The following is a 23,682-nucleotide window of genomic DNA, read 5'->3' on the forward strand; positions in this document are numbered from 1 at the left end:
TATGTGATTAAATTAATAATGAATTTTTTGTGATTTTGGGGCATGGAGCATCATCCCCAATTCCAATTTTATTATGTCTAAAAATAGTGTAAGTTTTTCGAAAATTGTGCACAAATATATTTCCGGCTATGAAGAACTTGCAGGAGGCAATTATCCAGGTAATCCAGGTAAGGCATTAATTTGCTTTTCTTTTCATTACAAGATATAAGATAAGATATATTTTTATTTTGTTAATACACAAGTACCTATAATAATTATTTGAATTTGTATAAATGTTATCTTAAAGAAAGTTGCAATGTCGAAACAATAGATGTCGTTGCATTGATGAATTGTGCAACAGGTTTTACGATATACAAATTTACAGAATTTAGACATCAATATTCAAACTATCAAGAAATAGGTACAAATACAATACCTACATAGAAGAAATAATCATTAGTGTAATTAAGAGGGGCTGCATGGATTATACACAACCACTTGTACAAACCAAGATAAGAAAACATCTTGCCACTTTTCATTCTGATATCAACTGTAGATAATTTTCAATACATTGTTTACGTTATTAATATACCTTAGAATTGAAACCTGACGTGAAATATTTGGAAATTAATGTTTTGAAAGGAGTTCCTACAAAATAGTCCTGTAGTCCTTTTCCGTAACAGGAGTTTATTTTGAAGTTTTACTTGATTTTGTGGAAAATGGTGCTGCGCGGCGTAGGTCCACCTTTCTTATCAATTTATGGAGCACAGCACTGAAGTGACTTGAAAATGTTACATAACAAGTTCTTTTTTTACGACTTACCTTTGTCAAACGATTCGATTTGCATCTCTGGTTTTCACCTGAAATCACATTTCAAGTAGTAATTTTATTAAGAACGTCTTAATTGAAAGGTAAGTAAAAGAATCAAAGATTTCATAGATAGGTAAGTAAAACAACCTACTACATAACTACACAAGCATGTTACATAATCCTTGTTATTTTGTAAACAAGTTTAGGTTTCGCGCCCTTTCTATTTGTTTACTAACACTACAGCTGTTTGAACATGTCTTGTGTATAGCTTACTGCATACCTACTAGTTAGAACAAGGCGTACTACTGATATTCTACCTACAATCAATCCGATCAATCATGTATGTACAATTGTACATACTAGAAATTATATTTGAGGGGGACAAACTTTTCGAATGACTTATACTTAAAAGCCCCAGCTAACCCAACAACCTTAAATATTCCAAGATAACACTATTTACGTAACAATGCTGCCCTCTGTGATATCTCGTTGGAGTTCTCAAGAGGGGGTTTTTCCAGGTCAATATCCTGAAAACGTGGAATTTCGTGTTCCAGGCAGAAACAAGCTGGGCCCGTCCCTCCGGGAATTTTTTAGCCCGTAGTTTACTCGATCGTGGTTAAAGAAAATTAGTACCTATGTACCTACCTATTTTGTTTAATATTCAGTTTATTATTATTACTCGCACTGCGTGCTCGGGAGGTAGCGTATAGGGTCGCGCTGCGCGCTCCCGGGGCTTCGCGGGGTTGCCCATATGGTCGCGCTTCGTGCTCCCTTGTTTACGGTCGCGCTGCATGCTCCCGGGGCTTCGCCCGGTTGTGTATGCTGTCGCGCTGCCCTGAGAGCTTTGGGGGGGCTTAAGCCCCCCAAGCCCCCCCCTATCGCCGCCTATGCCCATTCTCCTCAAAAACGTTGATCTTCAATAATGGCATATATCAATACCTACCAATGTCTGATTGTGAACCTCTTATCTTTCATCAGCTTCGATTTATCTTTTAGTCTGACTTTCTCCTTATCTCCAGAACTCAGACTAAATCGAGAGTGTCACACTCGTCTCATGATGAGGTATTTTGTCTTTATTTTTACTGAAATATTTACATAAATGTTGTCATGTCTGTGAGCCAAGGTCCACCTTTCTTATCAAATTATGGAGCACAGCACTAAGTGACTTGAAAATGTTACATAACAAGTTCTTTTTTTACGACTTACCTTTGTCAAACGATTCGGTATGCATATCTGGTTTTCACCTGAAATCAGATTTCAAGTAGGTAATTTTATTAAGAACGTCTTAATTGAAAGGTAAGTAAAAGAATCAAAGATTTCATAGATAGGTAAGTAAAACAACCTACTACAAAACTACACAAGCATGTTACATAATCCTTGTTATTTTGTAAACAAGTTTAGGTTTCGCGCCCTTTCTATTTGTTTACTAACACTACAGCTGTTTGAACATGTCTTGTGTATAGCTTACTGCATACCTACTAGTTAGAACAAGGCGTACTACTGATATTCTACCTACAATCAATCCGATCAATCATGTATGTACATACTAGAAATAATATTTGAGGGGGACAAACTTTTCGAATGACTTATACTTAAAAGCCCCAGCTAACCCAACAACCTTAAATATTCCAAGATAACACTATTTACGTAACAATGCTGCCCTCTGTGATATCTCGTTGGAGTTCTCAAGAGGGGGTTTTTCCAGGTCAATATCCTGAAAACGTGGAATTTCGTGTTCCAGGCAGAAACAAGCTGGGCCCGTCCCTCCGGGAATTTTTTAGCCCGTAGTTTACTCGATCGTGGTTAAAGAAAATTAGTACCTATGTACCTACCTATTTTGTTTAATATTCAGTTTATTATTATTACTCGCACTGCGTGCTCGGGAGGTAGCGTATAGGGTCGCGCTGCGCGCTCCCGGGGCTTCGCGGGGTTGCCCATATGGTCGCGCTTCGTGCTCCCTTGTTTACGGTCGCGCTGCATGCTCCCGGGGCTTCGCCCGGTTGTGTATGCTGTCGCGCTTCGCGCTCCCTTGTTTACGGGCGCGCTCCCGAGGCTTCGCACAGTTGTGCATGCGGTCGCGTTTCGCGCTCCCTTGTTGCGCTGCGCGCTCCTGGGGCTTCGCAAGGTTGTGAATGCGGTCGCGCTTTGCGCTCCCTATTACTACATAATATATGTACAAAGTATAAAGAAAATAACACAGGTACCTAGGTACAATTTCGATAGGTAAGATATAAAATGGTTTTCTTCTTTCTTGTAGTCAAACAGTGCATATTGAAACCTTACCTAGCGGTTAATTTAAATTTCCATTATCAAGGGTGTCGTAACGGCCTAAAAATTTCTTTTCCATAATAAAATTGCATTCCACAAAAGTCACAGAAACTGATAAGTTCCTGCAAATTTCAATTGATAATATACTTACAGCTGTTTGAACATGTCTTGTGTATAGCTTACTGCATACCTACTAGTTAGAACAAGGCGTACTACTGATATTCTACAGTATAAATAAAATAACATAGGTAGGTACATTTCGATAGGTAAGATATAAAATGGTTTTCTTCTTTCTTGTAGTCAAACAGTGCATATTCAAACCTTACCTAACGGTTAATTTAAATTTCCATTATCAAGGGTGTCGTAACGATCTAAAAATTTCTTTTCCATAATAAAATTGCATTCCACAAAAGTCACAGAAACTGATAAGTTCCTGCAAATTTCAATTGATAATATACTCTGAATTGATTGATTCAATGACGATCATACTCTATGGAACAAATATTGGTATCTTATGTCCCAATGTCCTCTATTAATACCTCGAGGCCTCGAGCCGAGCCTCAGCCATAGCTCTTGTACCACAGAGACATATTATGATGATGAAAATAATATCATTCAATCGCTTGGTGGTTCTTCGTTGTAGGTAGATTAGTAAATATTTAAAATTCTTCTCGCATTTTACTTTCGCTATAAGCCCAGCGTACACGTAGGCACCTGGTAGGTGCATACGAGATATTTTTTGCAAACCGCAACCTGCAACAGGGAACAAATCTGTGAGAAACGCCTGTCTAAATGCCTTCTCGGGGTGAATAAATGTAGCTTTTTAGTTCGTCCTTCCTTTATTATTAGTATTATTACAATAGAAATAAAAAGGTATAAGGGGCGGACTATTGTATTCGCTTCGGTGTCGTCTGTGTGTCTGTCTGTCTGTTCCCATAGAAGGACTTATCCAAACCTGGTCGACCTATGTAGGCAACCTGCAACAGGGAACAAATCTGTGAGAAACGCCTGTCTAAATGCCTTCTTGGGGTGAATAAATGTAGCTTTTTGACCAAATAAAGTGAGATCAAAGTTTCGACTTGAGAAATTTGTACCTAACACAAGTCCGACAGTAACTCGAAGGATTATTCTGTCTTTGATGATTTTTGACAAAATTACAGGTATTCAACGGATAAATGAAATATTTTGTTGTTCTTTCGGCTCTATTGGCCTCGTAGGGTTCTTGTTGAGGTCTACAGTTCAATGAACTGATAACTGATGGTATGAGCTTACTTTGTCTCGTAATATAAACGGAAGCGTTTTGTTCACAAAAGGAACCAATTATTGAAGAATTTTAACTGAAGATGTTGCGGGTTCAATAGAGTAAAATATACTCGATGACAGAGATATGCACTAACAAAGACCTCGTTGACCCGCGGATTAGGTTAATTTAAGACCGGTTTCAGCGTTGTCCATGTTAAGCTACGCCGAGCAACGCCAATAAATGGATGGGTGACTTAAACATTATATTGGTAGTTACATATTAGGAAACATTAAAAGGAAGAACGGGCTCTAGTCTTGATTGACCGAATGAAGTGAGATCAAAGTTTTGACTTGAGAAATTTGACAAGTCCGACAGTAACTCGAAGGATTATAGGTACTGTCTTTGATGATTTTTGACAGGAAATATTTTGGTTGTTCTTTCGGCTCTATTGGCCTCGTAAGGTTCTTGTTGAGGTCTACAGTTCAATGAATTGATAACTGATGGTATGAGCTTACTTTGTGTCGTAATATGAACGGAGGCGTTTTGTTCACAAATGGAACCAATTGAAGAGTTTTAACTGAAGATGTTGCGGGTTCAATAGAGTAAAATATACTCGATGACAGAGATATGCACTAACAAAGACCTCGTTGACCCGCGGACAATTGAATATCGGCAAACATTCACCAATTAATTTGCTATTATGACACTCTGAGGATACTGTGAACATGGGACAATATGGGATATGGGACGATATGGGATGGATGGAAATGTCTGGAGAATTCTGTACGAATCTCAAGATATCGGGGATTCTCACGATCAAAGGAGACATAATTATCTCAAATTATTTATTCAGGGCCCGTAACAGAATGTTCAAATGAATTTATAGACTTCTGCGCGAAAAAAAAAAAATAATAATAATAATAATAAATAAATGAATAAATACATAAATAAAATGATGTTCAATCGAAATTTGTAGAGACTGACAAATATTCCTTCCTAAAGGAGGTACCTCATGCCTATACTATCTCGTGAGGTGGCAATGGGGGAAACGCCACTTTATAAAATCTTCTTTTGATAGTTTTTATCTGCCTTTATGACTTGAGTATTATTCCCTGGGCTTTGCGGTGTGCTCTCTTCCGTGATACTTACCAATCGAAATAGAAAAGATGAGAGTCAGTATCATTAATAGAAAAACCTTGTTGGGAAAGATATTGTCATTGGTAACAAGACCTCCTCTGGTCCCTTTGTCCCACCCCTGATCTCCTATTTAAAGTTCTGAAACCAGACCTGACTCGGGTACCGTCTATCTATTGGACATCAATGACAAAATTATAAATCATTTTTTCGTATCAGTCGTGTTTCAATGTTCAATAAGAGTAGTTTTGGGGATCTTGTCGACTGTTTTAATAAATTACCATCACTTACAATCCGTGTTATTAGACGCGTCGTTTTTATTCAGCCTTAATTTTATCTTTACAGTGACATGTTGTGTTTTTATCAGTTCAAGCCTTCAAAGTAATCAGGCTAGCTACTTTCGTGTAGAAATAATTCCGTGTCTGGGGCTCTCTCGATATTTTTGTTTTGTTTTTTAATTGTTCCTATAGAAGTGCCTCAATCAGATTGCTGTTAATCTGTTTCTTCTAAGTGTTCAGACCTTGTTGATGTTCGTAGTGTCGGGTGTAGTTTTATTTACGTTTTGTTTTCGGTAAGTTTGGAATTTGGATACCTAGTTTAGAAGGAGGTGGGTGAAAGATAAATGAGTTACCCTCTAAATTAAATGCTAATTATACGAGTACCTAATCAGACTTAACACAGTCAGCTCCCATGGCGTAGTGGTCACTGCGCTCGCCTTGCACGCGGGAGACCCGGGTTCGATTCCCGGCGGGGTCAAGAAATATTTAAATGCTAATTATACGAGTACCTAATCAGACTTAACGAGAAATATCGCATAGGTATTAAGTAATCATCTATTATTTTGTGGCCGGTATAAACTTACATTTTTACATAAATATCTGGTTGTCTTGTACCTATTTTGATTTTTTTCGAGACCTACTTGAAGGTCTCGTGGGTAGATACATAGTTACGTTTTCTTAAATACTGTTGTAAGTTTACACCTCGGTGGTACAGGTACACAGAAAGGTCACTCTGAGGCTTGGGTGTGAGGGCAGGGAGCCCCAACTGATGGGTTAGGCTTAGATGAATCTAAAGGGGCAGATATTACTTGTCACAAATGTGGTTCCTCGAATACTTACATCTTGAATCTTATAGCTTGACTTGGACTCGAAGCAACAACCTCCAGACTCGAAGTCCTAGCCGAAGACAAGACTCTACGAAGGCTGGCAGGTACACAGAAAGCTCACTCTGAGGCTTGGGTGTGAGGGCAGGGAGTCCCAAATGAAGGCTTAGGCTTAGACGAATCTAAAGGGGCAGATATTACTTGTCATAAATGTGGTTCCTCGAATACTTGCATCTTGAATCTTATAGCTTGACTTGGACTCGAAGCAACAACCTCCAGACTCGAAGTCCTAGCCGAAGACAAGACTCTACGAAGGCTGTCCTTACCAAAGTTCACCAGACTTCATTTTTCCTAGTAAACACTTCACTACAGTTCACCAAACTACCTCCTAATTTATATTACTTTCAGTTACATTTAGTTTTCTTTTTCTTCGCCTTTTCTCGTGTACAGACGGGGTCGGCGTTTTTCGTCAGCCTCTCAATCAGCCCTAAATTCCATTACATTTAGTATGGGGAATCTATTCATGTCCTTTATTTTGCTTTCAATATTCACAGTTCCGAATCACAGCCTGTGCCATAGCCCTCATCGGAGCCAAACTCAATATGAAGGAGGTTCTCTTTGTCAACTTGGCGTGGTTGCCAAAAGCTACAGTTCAGGTAATTTTAAAAATTATACTGACTTTGATCCGAAAGAACATCAATGAACAATGAATATAAATACTTTTTTTAGGGCATAATTGTATCCAGACTTAATAACTTAATATGTATATCTAATATGTTGAAATTTAACTTCACCGGGAAAAAAACAACCCTAAAAGCCAAAAGTATCTTCTTCCAATTTTGGACTGGTTTTTGTGATGGGAATAATACTAGCCAAACGGTGCATGTAAATACTTAAGGTGATTTTAAATCTCAAGTCCTACTAAGGTAGAAGGTAATTTATCAATTTTGCAAGGTTATTTCAACAATCCAAATTCCTCATTCCAGGCTGCCCTGGCTCCCGTAGCACTGAACCTGGTGAACAAACTTAACATGGAGGACACGCCCGAGCACACCTACGCCACCAGTATACTGACCATAGCCGTCCTGTCTATCCTGATAACCGCACCACTGGGCTCCATAGGAATCACATGGGGTGGTACGCGACTCCTTCACAAGTCAGAAGTGGCCATCAGATAGCATTAGTTCAAGGACATAGAAGTGTCAAGGTCACAAGGGATAGTTCAAGGTCATAGTAGTATTTTTAATGTCACGAAAGCTAGTGCAAGGTCTGTCGAGGTAGTGTATGGTTTCAGTCGACATCGTTCGAGTAGATCGACGTCCACGGTCGATTGACGGCGTCAACTATGTATTGTGTGAACACAGCTAAAGAAATACAAACCTACCCATTACTGAACTGACTATCTACAATCTACATAAATATCTGCCCAGGGAAGTTTTCCAAATTCTAAGTAAAAAACGATTTCTTGTTTACAGGCAGCAAAGACTTCAAGAGCAGAACACCACAAAGGTAAGTATATTTTTACTACCCACTATTTTTTGGCAAAATGTTCTTCAGAAGTTACTGACCATAGTGCATCATGATGCGTTCCCACTCACTCGGCATTTGCCGATCGGCATGATCTGTTTCCATTTATTTAAATGTGGAAACGACCATTAAGTCGAACTTGACCTTTCGTTCTGACGTACCTCTTAATTCACCGTGATTATGATATGTTTATGAATGAGAGTATTGAGGGCTAGGTTCCAACTGGCAGACCTTCCTATAGTGATAACTGACCAATCGCTTATGTGAAATAGGTAGCATAATACCTATACCAAAATTTTCTAATAATGAGCATATTGACCATATGCCGTGGAATCTACCAAATCATAGATGCTCCTCAGAAACACAAGATAATATCCACGTTAGGGATTGTTTATGTATTATGAAGCTATGAGAATTTAGAAATATAGTTATTTTTCTACTGTAGATACAACTAATAAACAACAAGGTGTTATGAGCTAGAGAGCTGTGATAATGAGCATATTGAACTTATGCCGTGGAATCTGCCAAATCATAGATGCTCCTCAGAAACACAAGATATATCCACGTTAGGGATTGTTTATGTATCATGAAGCTATGAGAATTTAGAAATATAGTTATTTTTCTACTGTAGATACAACTAATAAACAACAAGGTGTTATGAGCTAGAGAGCTGTCAGAATTCATTACCTATATCCCAGTACATATGCATTGCATAACCCAAGTACGAGTAATTAGTCAATACCCAGATCATTAGGAGTGTAAACAATAGGTATCATCTATGCCCCTAGCATTACAAGGTCACATTGGCATGAGCATTTTTCTAAAGCATTTCGGTATTTACTCGTACGTGTACATCAAATTCTGGCGTTACCGTTTACCGAGTGTAATGTGTAAATTGTTACCAAGTGTAATGTGTAAATTGTCAAACATAAGTTCCTCAAGTTTAATGTCCATTTGGAATTGTAGGAACTCATTTAACAGATAATTAATGATAACACTTCACGTGTTTGTATGCAGGGATTGTGATATGTAAGCCGTTCTTTTGTTTGTGTAGTAAGGCCTGTGATAAGGAAGAAGTAAGGCCTACTATATTCTGAGTTGTCTTAAAATGCCTGGACTCTGGATATATGTACTTTGGATGCTTGACGTACTTATACGGAACCCGGATAAACTATACACAAAGGGTTGGGAGCTCAGTGGATAGAGAGCAAAAGATAGTTCAAGGACATAGAAGTGTCAAGGTCACAAGGGATAGTTCAAGGTCATAGTAGTATTTTTAATGTCACGAAAGCTAGTGCAAGGTTCTCAAGTTTAATGCCCATTTGGAATTGTAGGAACTCATTTAAGAGATAATTAATGATAACACTTCACGTGTTTGTATGCAGGGATTGTGATATGTAAGCCGTTCTTTTGTTTGTATAGTAAGGCCTGTGATAAGGAAGAAGTAAGGCCTACTATATTCTGAGTTGTCTTAAAATGCCTGGATATATGTACTTTGGATGCTTGACGTACTTATACGGAACCCGGATAAACTATACACAAAGGGTTGGGAGCTCAGTGGATAGAGAGAGCACTGGAAATCTGATATGAACTACCTAATGATCTGTGAACTCCGTGTTCCAAAGTCCATCAGGACTGAAGAGGTGGTCAAGAGGAAAGAGGTCTGAAAGGATAATTATGTTCATGTCTAATGGGCGATAGCCGTCGATCGATGCCAAACTATGTGTAGACACAGCTTAGACAGTACCAACATTGTAGTTTTATTAGATACCTACTATAGTAGACAAGTATTTACTTAGTGCCTAGTACCTACCATTTAGTTTTTTGACAGTCTTTACCAGACTAGTGTTTTGACCTCTATATCACAGAAGCAAGGTTGTACATCTTTCCAGATTTCATTAAAATTTCCTTCGATAAATGGTTCCTCCAAGTTGATCCATAAGGCAAGGTTGACACATGGAGGGTGCTGATGTGTTAGGTATGCGATGTGTTCGACCGTCGATCGACGGCCATCGACTATATGTGGACACAGTTTTACACCCATACAAATGATGTGTTCCAATCAACTTGACTCCTCCATATAAATTCCTTATCTTCACACTTTCAGCTTTATCCTGAGCGCTGTAAGTCCAGCAGTGGTAGTGCCCACTTTACTCGAGCTCAAGGAAAAAATTGTACTCAGATATAGCTCGATATAATGATACTACATCAGCTTTGTTAAATTGTTATTGGACAATTTATAGAGTATCCTAAAGCTGTGTTCACACATAGACGACGCCGTCGATCGACGAGGTGAAGCTATGCTGTCGAGTCACAATGCGTGTTCTGCTTGGAATATCCCCACCATACCGGTGTAGTGCCTCCGATATCAGTGGCGGAGTCACACAGAACTCGAGACCTCTAGAGAGTATTTATGGCCAGTCCACAAAGTAAGTTTAAACTCCGTTCTAGAAACAAGAAAAGTTCAAACATAAAATAATATTCATAATACTCGTACGTATATTAATATTATTAAAACGTTAAAAATGTAGGTATTCCTATTGCACCTGCGTTAAGGTAGAATATACCTAGATGGTTAGAAGATGTCTCTATCAAATGTAGAATAATTTCAGAGGCTAGCCAGTAGCCAAATGGCCTTCGCTATTTTACCTGTCTTTATTCTGGCAACAGTCTTTATACTGGCAACAGCTGTCTTTGCTGTCAACTCCGTTCGTATGAACATTAACTCCAAAACTGCTCTCCTATCCTATTTCTATTCTCCTACTTCCATAGTGTAATTCCCGGTATATTTTCTTATTTTGACACTTCACGGCAGAGCACTAAACTACAGGTTTTCTGGACCAAGCGTTCCTTAAAATTGTCAAACTGTGTCTACTCATAACTACCTTCGACACTGAATGATGAGATAAAAATTTCAATATCGAGAATTCACTTTTTTAATTCACTACCTCAGACTTTGGATTTCAAGTGAGAGGGGTACTCAGTTTCTCAGTTACCTCTCAGGTCTCCGTCGATTAATTACGTAAAGTAAAAAAAAACATCGTTGTTTAAATTGATTTTTTCGTCCCAGTGTTCCGTGGTATACAGATATAATTATTATCAACAATAACAATAGTGTATTATTCTTATCATTAACATTATTACCTACTTGACTGGGAAGTTTTTTTTTATCAGTAACACTCCAGTGGTTTAATTGCCTACTAACGATTTTTTATGACAACAGGTACCTGATGTATTTAACTGTGCCTTATAAAATTGTACTACTTAGCTCCTACTATTCTTTTTTAAGTATTTAACTTCTACTGTACTAATAAACATCATGTAACTTGGATAGGCATCTCGAAAAAAGAAAACCTTTGATGAAGAATTAGAGGAAAGAAAATGTCTAGTGCCCGGGGTTGAGTATAATGCGGATTAAGGCTGAAAATTTTGAAATCAACTAACCAGAATGCTTAATCCAAGAGTTCATCTTAAACCAAGTTTAAACCCTTATTGTGATCTTGCTCAGCTTTACCGGTGTTTAGTGTTTACTAGTGATGAGTGAGACATATTATTTTCCATGAATTCTCTCCCTGAGCTTGATACAAGGGTTTTTCAATACAGTAGGTCAAAATGATAACGAATACAAAAAAATAGATTTCCGAAAGCCAAGGTCAGCACTATTGAGAATAAATTAGTAATTTTTACTTTGGTCTTTTCGAAAACATAATACCTACGTTATTCCAAACAACTATAGGAGCATTAACCATGATAACACTACTACAAACATAGAACCCATCGAAACAAAGGGGAGTTACATACATCAAGTGAAATTTCACACAAAATTATTTCTTCAAATTTTGCCCCAATCACCCTTTCCAAGTGAATACAGTTGTCAGAATGCAGACTTACCGTCCACTTAACAATGGAACATTATTACATTAAGTCGAAAAGTAACTACATAGTAGCTAAGCATAAGGTTTCATCAAATATTCACATCATTCAGAACAGACATACAAACATCAGGGTTGTTTATAACCCCGCTTAACCCCGCGTCTGTATACCTGTTAGTTTCCAATTTATTTCCCTCTTTAGATAAACGTAACTGTAGCAAGGAGCACGTTTTCCTCAGTATTCACATCATTCAGAACAGACATACAAACATCAGGGTTGTTTATAACCCCGCGTCTGTATACCTGTTAGTTTCCAATTTATTTCCCTTTTTAGATAAACGTAACTGTAGCAAGGAGCACGTTTTCCTCAGTAACGTATGGCAATCTCATTTGCCATAATGACTATCTGAGCGCATGTTGCCTTCAAATTTTGTGCTCCCGGCTTTGGGCACTTCAAATTCCGCGTTTGGGAATTCTTCCCTCGCAAATCACACAGAGGATATGTTCAGAGCAGAGTTTTCTTACTTCCTTGAATGATATTGTATTCCCATCTTCTTCTTTCATTTCTTCCCTCGCAAATCACACAGAGGATATGTTCAGAGCAGAGTTTTCTTACTTCCTTGAATGATATTGTATTCCCATCATCCGTCATCACCACCATAAGCATTCATACTCTGGACCATTGCCATGGATCTAATACGCGTCATTTCACCACAAACATGTAAAATTCACAAAGCCTTCCTCATTTCCAGATGTTTCGATTTTGCAGTCTGGATCTGGGCGTTATTATTATTACGGGGCGATTATGTACTCAAATCTTATATTATAAGAACGAGATCCATTCACAGTTCACATTTCATAGTTCACACACTGATCGCTCTATCTCTAGAACCACAACACCTAGAAAGCTGAAATTTGGTAGGAATATTCCTTTTATGGTCTAGGTGTGCAATAAGAAAGGATTTTGCGAAAATCTAAACCGATCCTGAGATATGATCAATTTTTGATCGCTAAAATCACCATAAATACACAGAGTGCAGCTGCAGAGACTGCGGGAGAGAAAACTTTTCCTCACTCGCCTAATATTTGAGTTTCGTTTATGTTTTTAGTTTGACAACCAAGTTCGGCCATGCTTTTCCACAGTTTGGCATGCCTCGGGATGAACTAGCGGGATTCCGGAGCGAAGCGACGGAATTCAGCTATTTTATTATAAAGACTTATGCCAGTCATTCACGCTCGGACCGTCTGACAATCCCAGGTCTGACAGTCCGTGTGTGGCGAAAAAAACCTTCAGACAGTTAACTCCAGAATTACCGGTGCCACAAGCTAAAAAATATCCTTTACTTACCCTTTCTTATTTTCTTTCCTTTGCTGGGGTTTTTGTTGCTTCCTGAAATACAAATAAGAAAAACTCGTCAACGAAATTCAAATATCATTTCAACATTTTAACCTTCAGGCAGAATTTTTATGATGATAATTAAATAATTAAATGCAATGCATGGGTATTGACAATGCACCAATATTTCTAGTCCCAAGAAGTCTTTAGGAAAATTACCGCGTAAAAAATTGAAGGTCCTATCAGAAGAAGAATCCAGGTAAAACCTATTCCTAAACCTACACATGCGCTTATCTCGTTACTCATGATGGTCGTATATTTGTCAATTTAATGACAGACATAAAACTAAAAAAGTTGGTTACACGATTCGACCAAAACAACAAGAGACGACAGAGATCTCAAAGTAAAAACCATGAAAAAAGCAAGAATTAGAGTTAAGGACGGCAGAAATAGCTGGGAACCTGAAGCTCCAAGCAACATTGTACAAATCTGTCCCGGTACAGGTTTATACTCCTTAACTAAATGAAAACATTAGTCCCAAGCACACTGCCTTGCCTTGACCTCAGCAAACAAAAACGTAAACATAAACACACTATGCATATCAGACACGTAGGAGTTCCAGGGGAAAGGCATGGTGCCTCATTATCCCATAATCCCATGTGAAACGTCAAGGTTTGGAGACGTTATATGCAAGACCTTTCCTAACAATTTCCAAAACTTTAAAGAATTGGATGTCTTATGCATAGGAAAAGATGAGCGTTTTACCGTCATTTTTACTTCGTAGCAATAAGATAGCTACGTTAGACTCATGTAGTCTGTGTTGTAGCATGCTCATCCCGTTGTATGTCCCTCACCAAATGGGTGATAATGATAAGAGACCACAATGGGTTTCTTGTCTCTTATCTTACAGAATATGTCCATTACGAGTATAGTGATGTACATTTTTGGCCTCAAATTTTCATTTACCTACCAAAATATTTGTCTACACATTTCCAATACTAGCTGTAGGTATAATTTATTGATTTGCAACATTCATATTTAATAACCTGATATCTAGGGCCTTTCCTACCTAACATAAGCAGTACCTACGCCTCTGGCTGAGACGACAAAACATGATCATCATTCAAATCACAGTGATACTGGGCTGGGAATCTAATGTGTATAACTACCTATACCTATAAACGTAGGCTAAGATGTTTTGTTGTTGCTATAATTATGATGCATTACCACAGCATCGTGCAACATGCTATTGCGGAGTACTAGACATACCGCATATTAATCTGCAATTATTTTTCTGCACTTGGTTGATCTGGATTTTCAGAGAGATGAAAGGATTAAATAGAAAATAGACGATATAGTAGACAAAGTCTTCATGTACTGGCTGATCGGAAAATGTCAAAGTTTTCTCAAGAGGAACATTAATTTTCATGAAGAGGAACAGGAATTGTCATGGTCAGAAAATTTTGCTGAGATTTTTTGACTGGCTGATCGGAAAATGTCAAAGTTTTCTCAAGAGGAACATTAATTTTCATGAAGAGGAACAGGAATTGTCATGGTCAGAAAATTTTGCTGAAGTGATTATTTGATCATTGCAAAATCGAAAGAATTATTGCAGGTAGAGGATCGGTACCTTGGGTTTTCCTTCTGGCTCTGTTTTCTTACAGAAGCAAAATTCTACTGGCAAATTGATTAGTTAATTACCCATGGTGAGATGTGAATTGTGTAAAGCACTTATGAAATTGATTCGGTTTTCTATTCCCGTGTTGCCTGTGGATCAAACTTGATACCGAATGACGTTGTTTCCTTATCATGTTACTGCTAGTGTTATTTTAAATTTCCGATGTGTGAGTCATGATGCAATGCGTTAGGTTACGGATTACCAGTTGAACACTTGTACCTTGTTTGTTTAGGTGTCGTAGAAACACCTTGAAATACTACCATGGATGTTATTTTAAATTTCCGATGTGTGAGTCATGGTGCAATGCGTTAGGTTACGGATTACCAGTTGAACACTTGTACCTTGTTTGTTTAGGTGTCGTAGAAACACCTTGAAATACTACCATGGCTGCGGTTTGGAAATCGATATCGTCAAGTAGCTTGAGTTTTCTTATCCTAGTCTGTGTAATGGTCATAACTTCCTTTAAGCCCTACAGAGACACGAGTTCTCTGAGATCTAGGCGCACGGCAATGCGCCAGGCAAGTTCGGGCCTGAGCACGCCAGTGATTTTCTTATCTTAGTCTGTGTAATGGTCATGATTTCCTTTAAGCCCTACAGAGACACGAGTTCTCTGAGATCTAGGCGCACGGCAATGCGCCAGGCAAGTTCGGGCCTGAGCACGCCAGTGGTTTTTATCAGTTCAAGCCTTCAAAGTAATCAGGCTAGCTACTTTCGTGTAGAAATAATTCCGTGTCTGGAGGTCTCTCGATATTCATCAGGTAGTCCCATCATTTTATACCTGCGTACATCAAAAATTTGAGCTGATTGTGATTTGAAATCTTTCAGACGTAAGTCAACCTTCGCTCGGCACAGACGAGCGTGATTTGGGTGACAGTTCGATTTTTTGTGATTTTGGGGCATGGAGCATCATCCCTAATTCCAATTTTATTATGTCTAAAAATAGTGTAAGTTTTTCGAAAATTGTGCACAAATATATTTCCGGCTATGAAGAACTTGCAGGAGGCAATTATCCAGGTAATCCAGGTAAGGCATTAATTTGCTTTTCTTTTCATTACAAGATATAAGATAAGATATATTTTTATTTTGTTAATACACAAGTACCTATAATAATTATTTGAATTTGTATGAATGTTATCTTAAAGAAAGTTGTAATGTCGAAAGAATAGATGTCGTTGCATTGATGAATTGTGCAACAGGTTCTACGATATACAAATTTACAGAATTTAGACATCAATATTCAAACTATCAAGAAATAGTTACATAGAAGAAATAATCATTAGTGTAATTAAGAGGGGCTGCATGGATTATACACAACCACTTGTACAAACCAAGATAAGAAAACATCAAATGTTATCTTAAAGAAAGTTGCAATGTCGAAACAATAGATGTCGTTGCATTGATGAATTGTGCAACAGGTTTTACGATATACAAATTTACAGAATTTAGACATCAATATTCAAACTATCAAGAAATAGGTACAAATACAATACCTACATAGAAGAAATAATCATTAGTGTAATTAAGAGGGGCTGCATGGATTATACACAACCACTTGTACAAACCAAGATAAGAAAACATCTTACCACTTTTCATTCTGATATCAACTGTAGATAATTTTCAATACATTGTTTACGTTATTAATATACCCTAGAATTGAAACCTGACGTGAAATATTTGGAAATTAATGTTTTGAAAGGAGTTCCTACAAAATAGTCCTGTAGTCCTTTTCCGTAACAGGAGTTTATTTTGAAGTTTTACTTGATTTTGTGGAAAATGGTGCTGCGCGGCGTAGGTCCACCTTTCTTATCAATTTATGGAGCACAGCACTGAAGTGACTTGAAAATGTTACATAACAAGTTCTTTTTTTACGACTTACCTTTGTCAAACGATTCGATTTGCATCTCTGGTTTTCACCTGAAATCACATTTCAAGTAGTAATTTTATTAAGAACGTCTTAATTGAAAGGTAAGTAAAAGAATCAAAGATTTCATAGATAGGTAAGTAAAACAACCTACTACAAAAGGGGGCTCGAAGTGCGAGTATTTGAAGATGTTATTGTAAGTTTGGAAACACTGGAATCTCGACATAAACACTTCATTTTGTAACTAGGCAACAGTAATACATTAATGAAGCGGTTTACTAAAGTTAAAGTCACCATTGCGCTAGAGGGAAGCGGGAGAGAAAATGGTTTCAAAAGCCAGTTTTTAAAACTTGTGAAATTTTACCTAAAAATGCAAATAATAAAACTACGGATTTTTCTCTTCAGGAAATAATGGAAAACATCAACAAAAGATGACAGAGTCAACCATACAACTAGAGGAAAGCGGGAGAGAAAATGGTTTCAAAAGCCAGTTTTTAAAACTTGTGAAATTTTACCTAAAAATGCAAATAATAAAACAACGGATTTTTCTCTTCAGGAAATAATGGAAAACATCAACAAAAGATGACAGAGTCAACCATACAGCTGGAATCCACGGATCCAGCTTATCCAAATGGACACCCAAACATAAATGCCCAGCACACCGAGTAAGTAGACATTAAACTAGTTGGGTGAGACAACTTGAATAAAATTTATAGCATTTCCCCAGATAGGATTAGATAGTATTTCATGAACATTGGTCTTTTCCTTTCATCTAAATTTATGATTCCTGCCTCGGTGGTGTAGTGGTCAAGATGCTCACCTGGTACACAGGAGAGCGTGGGTTCAATCCCAGCCGAGGTATGGAATTTTATCCTCAATGTAATTTGAGAATTTGACCACAATAGTTATAGTAGCCTACTGTTGGAGTAAAGGGAATTTTCAGTACTATGCGAGCAGTATAAATTAGCACTATTCTTATTCCTCTTTATTTCCAGGGACAACTTCCTGGTGCGGTTCCTGCGCGCTCCCCTGGACTTTGTATCTCCTCTGTTGATCTCCTACATCACATGGGCCATCATCTTGCTCCTAGTCTGGGGTCTCCTGTATTGTATCCTCACCACGGATGCCTTGCCAGGCGGGTCTGCCTTCAACATTTGCCTCCTCATCCTTGTGGCGCAGATCTTTGGCAAGGCTGTTGAATATCTGAGGCTCCCCTCGCTTCTGGGCATGTTGATAGCGGGGATCTTCATGAAGAATGTCGGCCTGTTCAGTGTGACCCCCGGCGTGTATGAGGAGATTGTCATCCTTCTGAGGTACTTTTTACTTTCTAATACTACAGTTATAGCGAAGCTATACTAAAGCAATAGTAGCTGAGAAAGTATTGCAATCGGTCCAATTTTTTTATTCTATGATCTTCGATAGAGGAAACTGCAAGAACGGAGAGCTTATCGTCAACTGAAGAGAGTAGGAGAAAAGGATAGGAGAAAACCAACCGTTCAGGGAACAAACGGAACACGATAAAGATCACCCTGGACGTGAAATTCAAGGTAGGCTTACTATCTTCAGAGCTAACTAGGCCCTCTTAGTTTAGGCAAGCTACTTGTGTCTTACGTGAATTTTTAACAATTAACAAAATCAGAGGAGAAAGGACATATTATTATTTATAGATACATTTTTTTACTTCAGGGAAATCGCTCTGACTACCATTCTAATCAAAGCTGGTATGGGATTGGATGCTGCGGCTTTACTTAAGCTCAGTTTCGTGGTGATACGCCTTGCCTTACTACCATGCCTGGCGGAGACCGCGGGGGCCAGCATAGCCGCTCATTTCATTCTGCATTTTCCTTGGCTGTGGGGTTTGCTCTTGGGGTAAGTAAATTTATTTATTTCACATTACGTGAGTAGTGTGTTTCTACCTTTAGTAGGACAAATTACATACACGTACTTACTCTTTGGGTAGGTACGTAAATTTAATATGACGACTATAAGATTTTCCTTGGCTGTGGGGTTTGCTCTTGGGGTAAGTAAATTTATTTATTTCACATTACGTGATAGTAGTGTGTTTCTACCTTTAGTAGGACAAATTACATACACGTACTTACTCTTTGGGTAGGTACGTAAATTTAATATGACGACTATAAGGGTACAATACTTATACTACTGGACAAAATTATTTATCTCGGTTGGGATTGAAATCGCGTCCTCCTGTTTACCAGACTAGTGTTTTGACCTCTATATCACCGAAGCAAGGTTGTACATCTTTCCAGATTTCATTAAAATTTCCTTCGGCAAATGGTTCCTCCAACTTGATCCATAAGGCAAGGTTGACAAATGGAGGGTGCTGATGTGTTAGGTATGCGATGTGTTCGACCGTCGATCGACGGCCATCGACTATATGTGAACACAGTTTTACACCCATACAAATGATGTGTTCCAATCAACTTGACTCCTCCAAATAAATTCCTTATCTTCACACTTTCAGCTTTATCCTGAGCGCTGTAAGTCCAGCAGTGGTAGTGCCCACTTTACTCGAGCTCAAGGAAAATGGCTACGGTAATGACAAGAGTATTTCTACGCTGGTAATTGCGGCTTCGAGCGTTGACGACATTGCTGCCATTTCCCTCTTCGGCGTCATTTTAGGATGCATCTTTTCCGAAGGTATGTAAATATGCAAAGACCGTCTCATAATAATCAAGAATGGTTTCCGGGATTCTGTGTTTTCAATATCCCTAAGTGCAAGGCTATGAAGGTCAATGACCTGACTGCTATGAATCGGCCTGTGCACAAAAAGCCCACTCTGAGGCTTAGGTGTAGGGGCAATCAGCCCTGAAAGATGCGTTAAGCTTATACGCATGTTGAGAAAAATCAAACAGTACCTAGAGGTATAAGTATTGTCTACTTATGTATGTATATCCGCTGTACACAAACAGTCCACTCTGAGGCTTAGGTGTAGGAGCAATCAGCCGTGAAAGATGCGTTAAGCTTATACGCATGTTGAGAAAAATCAAACAGTACCTAGAGGTATAAGTATTGTCTACTTATGTATGTATATCCAGATAATTATATCATGTTTAGTGTAATACGGGATAGATAAATACCTATTTATTGCTTCCAGGGGATTTGACCAGCAAAATTGTGCAGGGACCACTTGAGGTTCTAATCGGTCTGGCATGGGGCCTCATTTGGGGACTCATTTTGGCCTGCTTCCCCAATAGACTTGACGTAAGTACATCTCCAGTGCGAACATTTAGATAAATCTGGATAAAGTAGAAGTAGTTGACATTTTCGTGTAGCTCCAAAGTATCTAATCTTCTAATCTATTATACCCGTCACTCACTCTCAGACCATCTGACAGACCACGGTCTGACAGATCTGGGTCTTTCAGACAGGCTGAGCGTGAGTGGCCCAAAAATATAGACTTAGGTCTATCAGACCTGAGGGAGAGGCATAAGTTCTCTACAAGCATGTATGTTTGTATGCATGGGTCGAATCTTGTTACTCACTTTAAGTCACTTTTACTGGGCCGATTGGCTTGAAAATTGATACACTTTACCTTACTTTATTGCTTTGTACAAAGTCTATGGTACCTGAGATGAACATGATTTCCCAATTTATTTTATCATTTGGTACCTTTAAGCTAAAAGAAATTGAGAAATCACATTGATACACACACTTAAGTATCTTGAATGGCAATAGGATAGATATTCTAGCAAAAATATTATTATTGTTTTCTTTTTTTAGTGAAAATCATTTATAAAATTTCAGAAAAATGTTATCACGAAGCGTTGCCTGATGCTGGGCAGTGTTTGTTCGTTGGCCGTTCTAGGCAGTCAGGTCATTGACCTGGCGGGTGCTGGACCTCTTGGTTGTATCACAACTGCCTTCATCGCAGGTGTATGCTGGAAACTGCAAGGCTGGACCCATCAATACGTAAGTGTTCCAATGACGATTTAAGACCTGATCCAATAGGCTATGATAATTTGATTGTGGTCCCATAGATAACAGGATAATAAGCGTACCGAGCCAAAGGTTGCAATAATCCACATTAAACCAGTGGTCAAGTGAACTGTAGATACGTGGATAGAATTCACTCAGAAAAAGGGTTCCTAAAGAAGAACTCTGTTCAAGAGATTTTCATGAGTGCCGTGTGTTTTTCTGAAGCATGCAATGTACTAAGCATATTTGTCTCAATGATTCGATCCCACTGGGTACTTGTTCTTTATTCGGGTTAGGATTTTGTGGTAATCTTAAAGCTAATTTTATTTATTTACCTACCTAGGTACCTATTTTATTAGTGTTTTATTTTTCCTCAGTAACGTATGGCACTCTCATTTGCCATAATGACTATCTGAGCGCATGTTGCCTTCAAATTTTGTGCTCCCGGCTTTGGGCACTTCAAATTCCGCGTTTGGGATTGAAATTTTGAACGTGTTTAATATCTTCTTCGCAAGCTCTTGAGCGTGGTAAATTTACTAACAATGATTTTTACATTATAGGCATCTTTATTGTGTAAATTATAGTACCTTAGTAACTGTTTTTTTTTTTTTTTCACTCACTCGATTTGACGGAATAAGGCCTTGTGCTTTTTTGTGATACTAATGTTCATTTTGTGATATTTGCTGTGTTGTGCGACTTTAAACTAAGGATGGATAATAAGAAAAGTATACTTCCCCAGAATCAAAATCGAACCCCTTCCATTATAGTACAGAACAATTCGAACAAAGTTCAAAGGCCAGAAGATATCGATGTGCGAAATAAACTGCTACCTCCGAGTGGGAATGGTAAGTCTTTTCAGTAGGAAGTTTCATTCTCATCAGCAAATTTTCTTCATGCGTCGAACATGTTTGCAATATTTGATCAAAATTGAACAAACCGTTCGAGAGTTACAGCGGAATAAGCAAAAAATAAACGGATGAATTGAATGTAATAATACAGCTGGAGTGCGGCGAAGTGCTTCCTAGAATAGGCTTTAGATCATCTTGTTATTGGACAATTTATAGAGTATCCTAAAGCTGTGTTCACACATAGACGACGCCGTCGATCGACGAGGTGAAGCTATGCTGTCAGAATGGGCGATAAATACTAAATCTTCATGTCCACTAATAGAAGACAGTAATGAAATGATGTGCATGTTGAGTTGAAAAAAAATGACGTTTAGGCAGTGTATGGTTTCAGTCGACATCGTTCGAGTAGATCGACGTCCACGGTCGATTGACGGCGTCAACTGTGTATTGTGTGAACACAGCTAAAGAAATACAAACCTACCCATTACTGAACTGGAACTGATAGAATGATAAGAAATCCATAACTATCTACAATCTACATACATATCTGCCCAGGGAAGTTTTCCAAATTCTAAGTAAAAAACGATTTCTTGTTTACAGGCAGCAAAGACTTCAAGAGCAGAACACCACAAAGGTAAGTATATTTTTACTACCCACTATTTTTTTGCAAAATGTTCTTGACTTCAGAAGTTACTGACCATAGTGCATCATGATGCGTTCCCACTCACTCGGCATTTGCCGATCGGCATGATCGGTTTCCATTTATTTAAATGTGGAAACGACCATTAAGTCGAACTTGACCTTTCGTTCTGACGTACCCCTTAATTCACCGTGATTATGATATGTTTATGAATGAGAGTATTGAGGGCTAGGTTCCAACTGGCAGACCTTCCTATAGTGATAACTGAACAAGGGATAGTTCAAGGTCATAGTAGTATTTTTAATGTCACGAAAGCTAGTGCAAGGTCATAGAAGTGTTTTCAAGGTTACGAAAACTAGTTCAAGGTCATAGAAATGTTTTCAAGGTCACGAAAGCTAGTTTTCAAGGATATTCATATTTTTTGCTGAACTATACCTAGGCGTTGTTATTATAAAACCCTCACGTATGAGACGGGAATTTTCATTTATTTATTTTTTCAATTGTGTTTATTTGAAGGTTATCATTGTTTTTTAACCTTACGACAAGAGAGATAAAGCCCTGAGTAGGGTAAAAAAAATCTCTTGAACTTTATGGATCATGATTCCCGTTTTGAGTATTGCGGGAAAACGCGCAATTCCAGTACTACCCTATGTTCATAATGGGGGGATCTGACTTGAGTCCCGACTGTGATATCCGAGTTGCGCATAAAACCTTCACGTACGAGACGGGAATTTTCATTTATTTATTTTTTCAATTGTGTTTATTTGAAGGTTATCATTGTTTTTTTAACCTTACGACAAGAGAGAGAAAGCGCTGAGTAGGGTAAAAAAAATCTCTTAAACTTTATGGATCATGATTCCCGTTTTGAGCATTGCGGGAAAACGCGCAATTCCAGTACTACCCTATGTTCATAATGGGGGGATCTGACTTGAGTCCCGACTGTGATATCCGAGTTGCGTCCGTCCGATCCGAGTTGCGTCCCTGAGCTACCTGAGCTAGAACTATGTACTTTATATACTTATCCTAGTTTGAAGGTATACATGTAGTACAGGGTGACAAAAAAATACTGTACGCAGCATTTTTTCCGCTTTCATCATGTAGGTACCTACAATAAATAATATTGTACCCACAAAGAATTGGGGAAACAAATGCTTACAGAAGAGGGAGGTAAAAAGACTTAAAAACTTTCTTTCCGTATCCGCACGGAGAGTAAGTAAGTAAGAGGTAGATAAAGGAAGGAGGAAAGGAAGGTAGCCTGAGTAAAATAATGAGGGTGACGTAAAAAAAAAAACAATGTTGAGATCCGACTACAGATGACAAGAGGACTTGGTTGGGTCGCTTAGTCTCGATTTAGTGACTCTCGGATAAGGCGTCCAAGGTCATTACCACAGCATCTTGCTGGACCCACGGAACTATGTAAACACAAGACTTATCCCTATGAATATATT

General features: G+C 38.3%; 3 protein-coding genes across 11 annotated transcripts in view; all 3 read left to right on the top strand.

Moving 5' to 3' along the window:
* The first annotated feature begins 58 nt into the window (after positions 1-58).
* On the top strand, positions 59-20,779 carry LOC103514419 (sodium/hydrogen exchanger 9B2). 5 transcript variants are annotated; one of them, XM_026827231.1, is made up of 8 exons: positions 59-83; positions 15,889-15,972; positions 17,367-17,475; positions 17,806-18,123; positions 18,497-18,679; positions 19,293-19,468; positions 19,926-20,032; positions 20,576-20,779. In XM_026827231.1, the coding sequence occupies exons 1-8, from the start codon at positions 74-76 to the stop codon at positions 20,762-20,764; spliced, it is 1,176 nt and encodes a 391-aa protein (XP_026683032.1). In that variant the 5' UTR covers positions 59-73; the 3' UTR covers positions 20,765-20,779. The 5 variants fall into 5 exon arrangements, with proteins under 5 accessions (XP_026683032.1, XP_026683048.1, XP_026683042.1 ...); XM_026827247.1 differs by lacking the exons at positions 59-83; positions 15,889-15,972 and adding an exon at positions 5,705-6,041; XM_026827241.1 differs by lacking the exons at positions 59-83; positions 15,889-15,972 and adding an exon at positions 5,708-6,005.
* On the top strand, positions 7,044-22,725 carry LOC103514409 (sodium/hydrogen exchanger 9B2). Of its 3 annotated transcripts, none has more exons than XR_003392891.1 (3): positions 7,044-7,192; positions 7,523-7,803; positions 9,288-9,325. XR_003392891.1 is itself a non-coding variant. In XM_026827265.1 (3 exons), exons 1-2 carry the CDS (start codon positions 7,139-7,141, stop codon positions 7,712-7,714), a joined length of 246 nt encoding a protein of 81 aa, XP_026683066.1. In that variant the 5' UTR covers positions 7,044-7,138; the 3' UTR covers positions 7,715-7,763; positions 22,520-22,725. The 3 variants fall into 3 exon arrangements, 2 of the variants coding, with proteins under 2 accessions (XP_026683066.1, XP_026683062.1); XM_026827265.1 differs by lacking the exon at positions 9,288-9,325 and adding an exon at positions 22,520-22,725 and having other exon boundaries at positions 7,523-7,763; XM_026827261.1 differs by lacking the exon at positions 9,288-9,325 and having other exon boundaries at positions 7,523-7,805.
* The window catches only part of LOC103514428 (sodium/hydrogen exchanger 9B1-like), a 44,554-nt gene continuing 31,984 nt past the window's right edge, over positions 11,113-23,682 (top strand). Inside the window, exons 1-3 of one of the 3 annotated variants that reach the window (XM_026827202.1) lie at positions 11,113-11,286; positions 21,307-21,591; positions 22,195-22,228. In XM_026827202.1, coding sequence (XP_026683003.1) covers positions 21,456-21,591; positions 22,195-22,228 — 170 coding nt within the window. In that variant the 5' untranslated portion in view covers positions 11,113-11,286; positions 21,307-21,455. Of the gene's footprint in view, positions 11,287-11,332; positions 11,352-21,306; positions 21,592-22,194; positions 22,229-23,682 lie in introns of those variants that run through there. The other 2 variants (XM_026827210.1, XM_026827216.1) reach the window with 2 other exon arrangements.

This window comes from Diaphorina citri, unplaced genomic scaffold (assembly GCF_000475195.1).
Source record: "Diaphorina citri unplaced genomic scaffold, Diaci psyllid genome assembly version 1.1 scaffold43, whole genome shotgun sequence".
Classification (NCBI taxonomy): Eukaryota; Metazoa; Arthropoda; class Insecta; order Hemiptera; family Psyllidae; genus Diaphorina; species Diaphorina citri.

What these genes read in the sequence shown, in the direction of transcription:
- LOC103514419 (XM_026827231.1), top strand. An exon ending in CAATTATCCAGGTAATCCAG is followed by an intron (nt 15,973 to 17,366) that starts GTAAGGCATTAA and finishes TTTTCTCTTCAG; the next exon opens with GAAATAATGGAAAACATCAA. An exon ending in AGGATGCATCTTTTCCGAAG is followed by an intron (nt 19,469 to 19,925) that starts GTATGTAAATAT and finishes TATTGCTTCCAG; the next exon opens with GGGATTTGACCAGCAAAATT.
- LOC103514409 (XM_026827265.1), top strand. Translation starts at nt 7,139, where the DNA reads ATGAAGGAGGTTCTCTTTGTCAACTTGGCGTGGTTGCCAAAAGCTACA. An exon ending in TGCCAAAAGCTACAGTTCAG is followed by an intron (nt 7,193 to 7,522) that starts GTAATTTTAAAA and finishes TCCTCATTCCAG; the next exon opens with GCTGCCCTGGCTCCCGTAGC.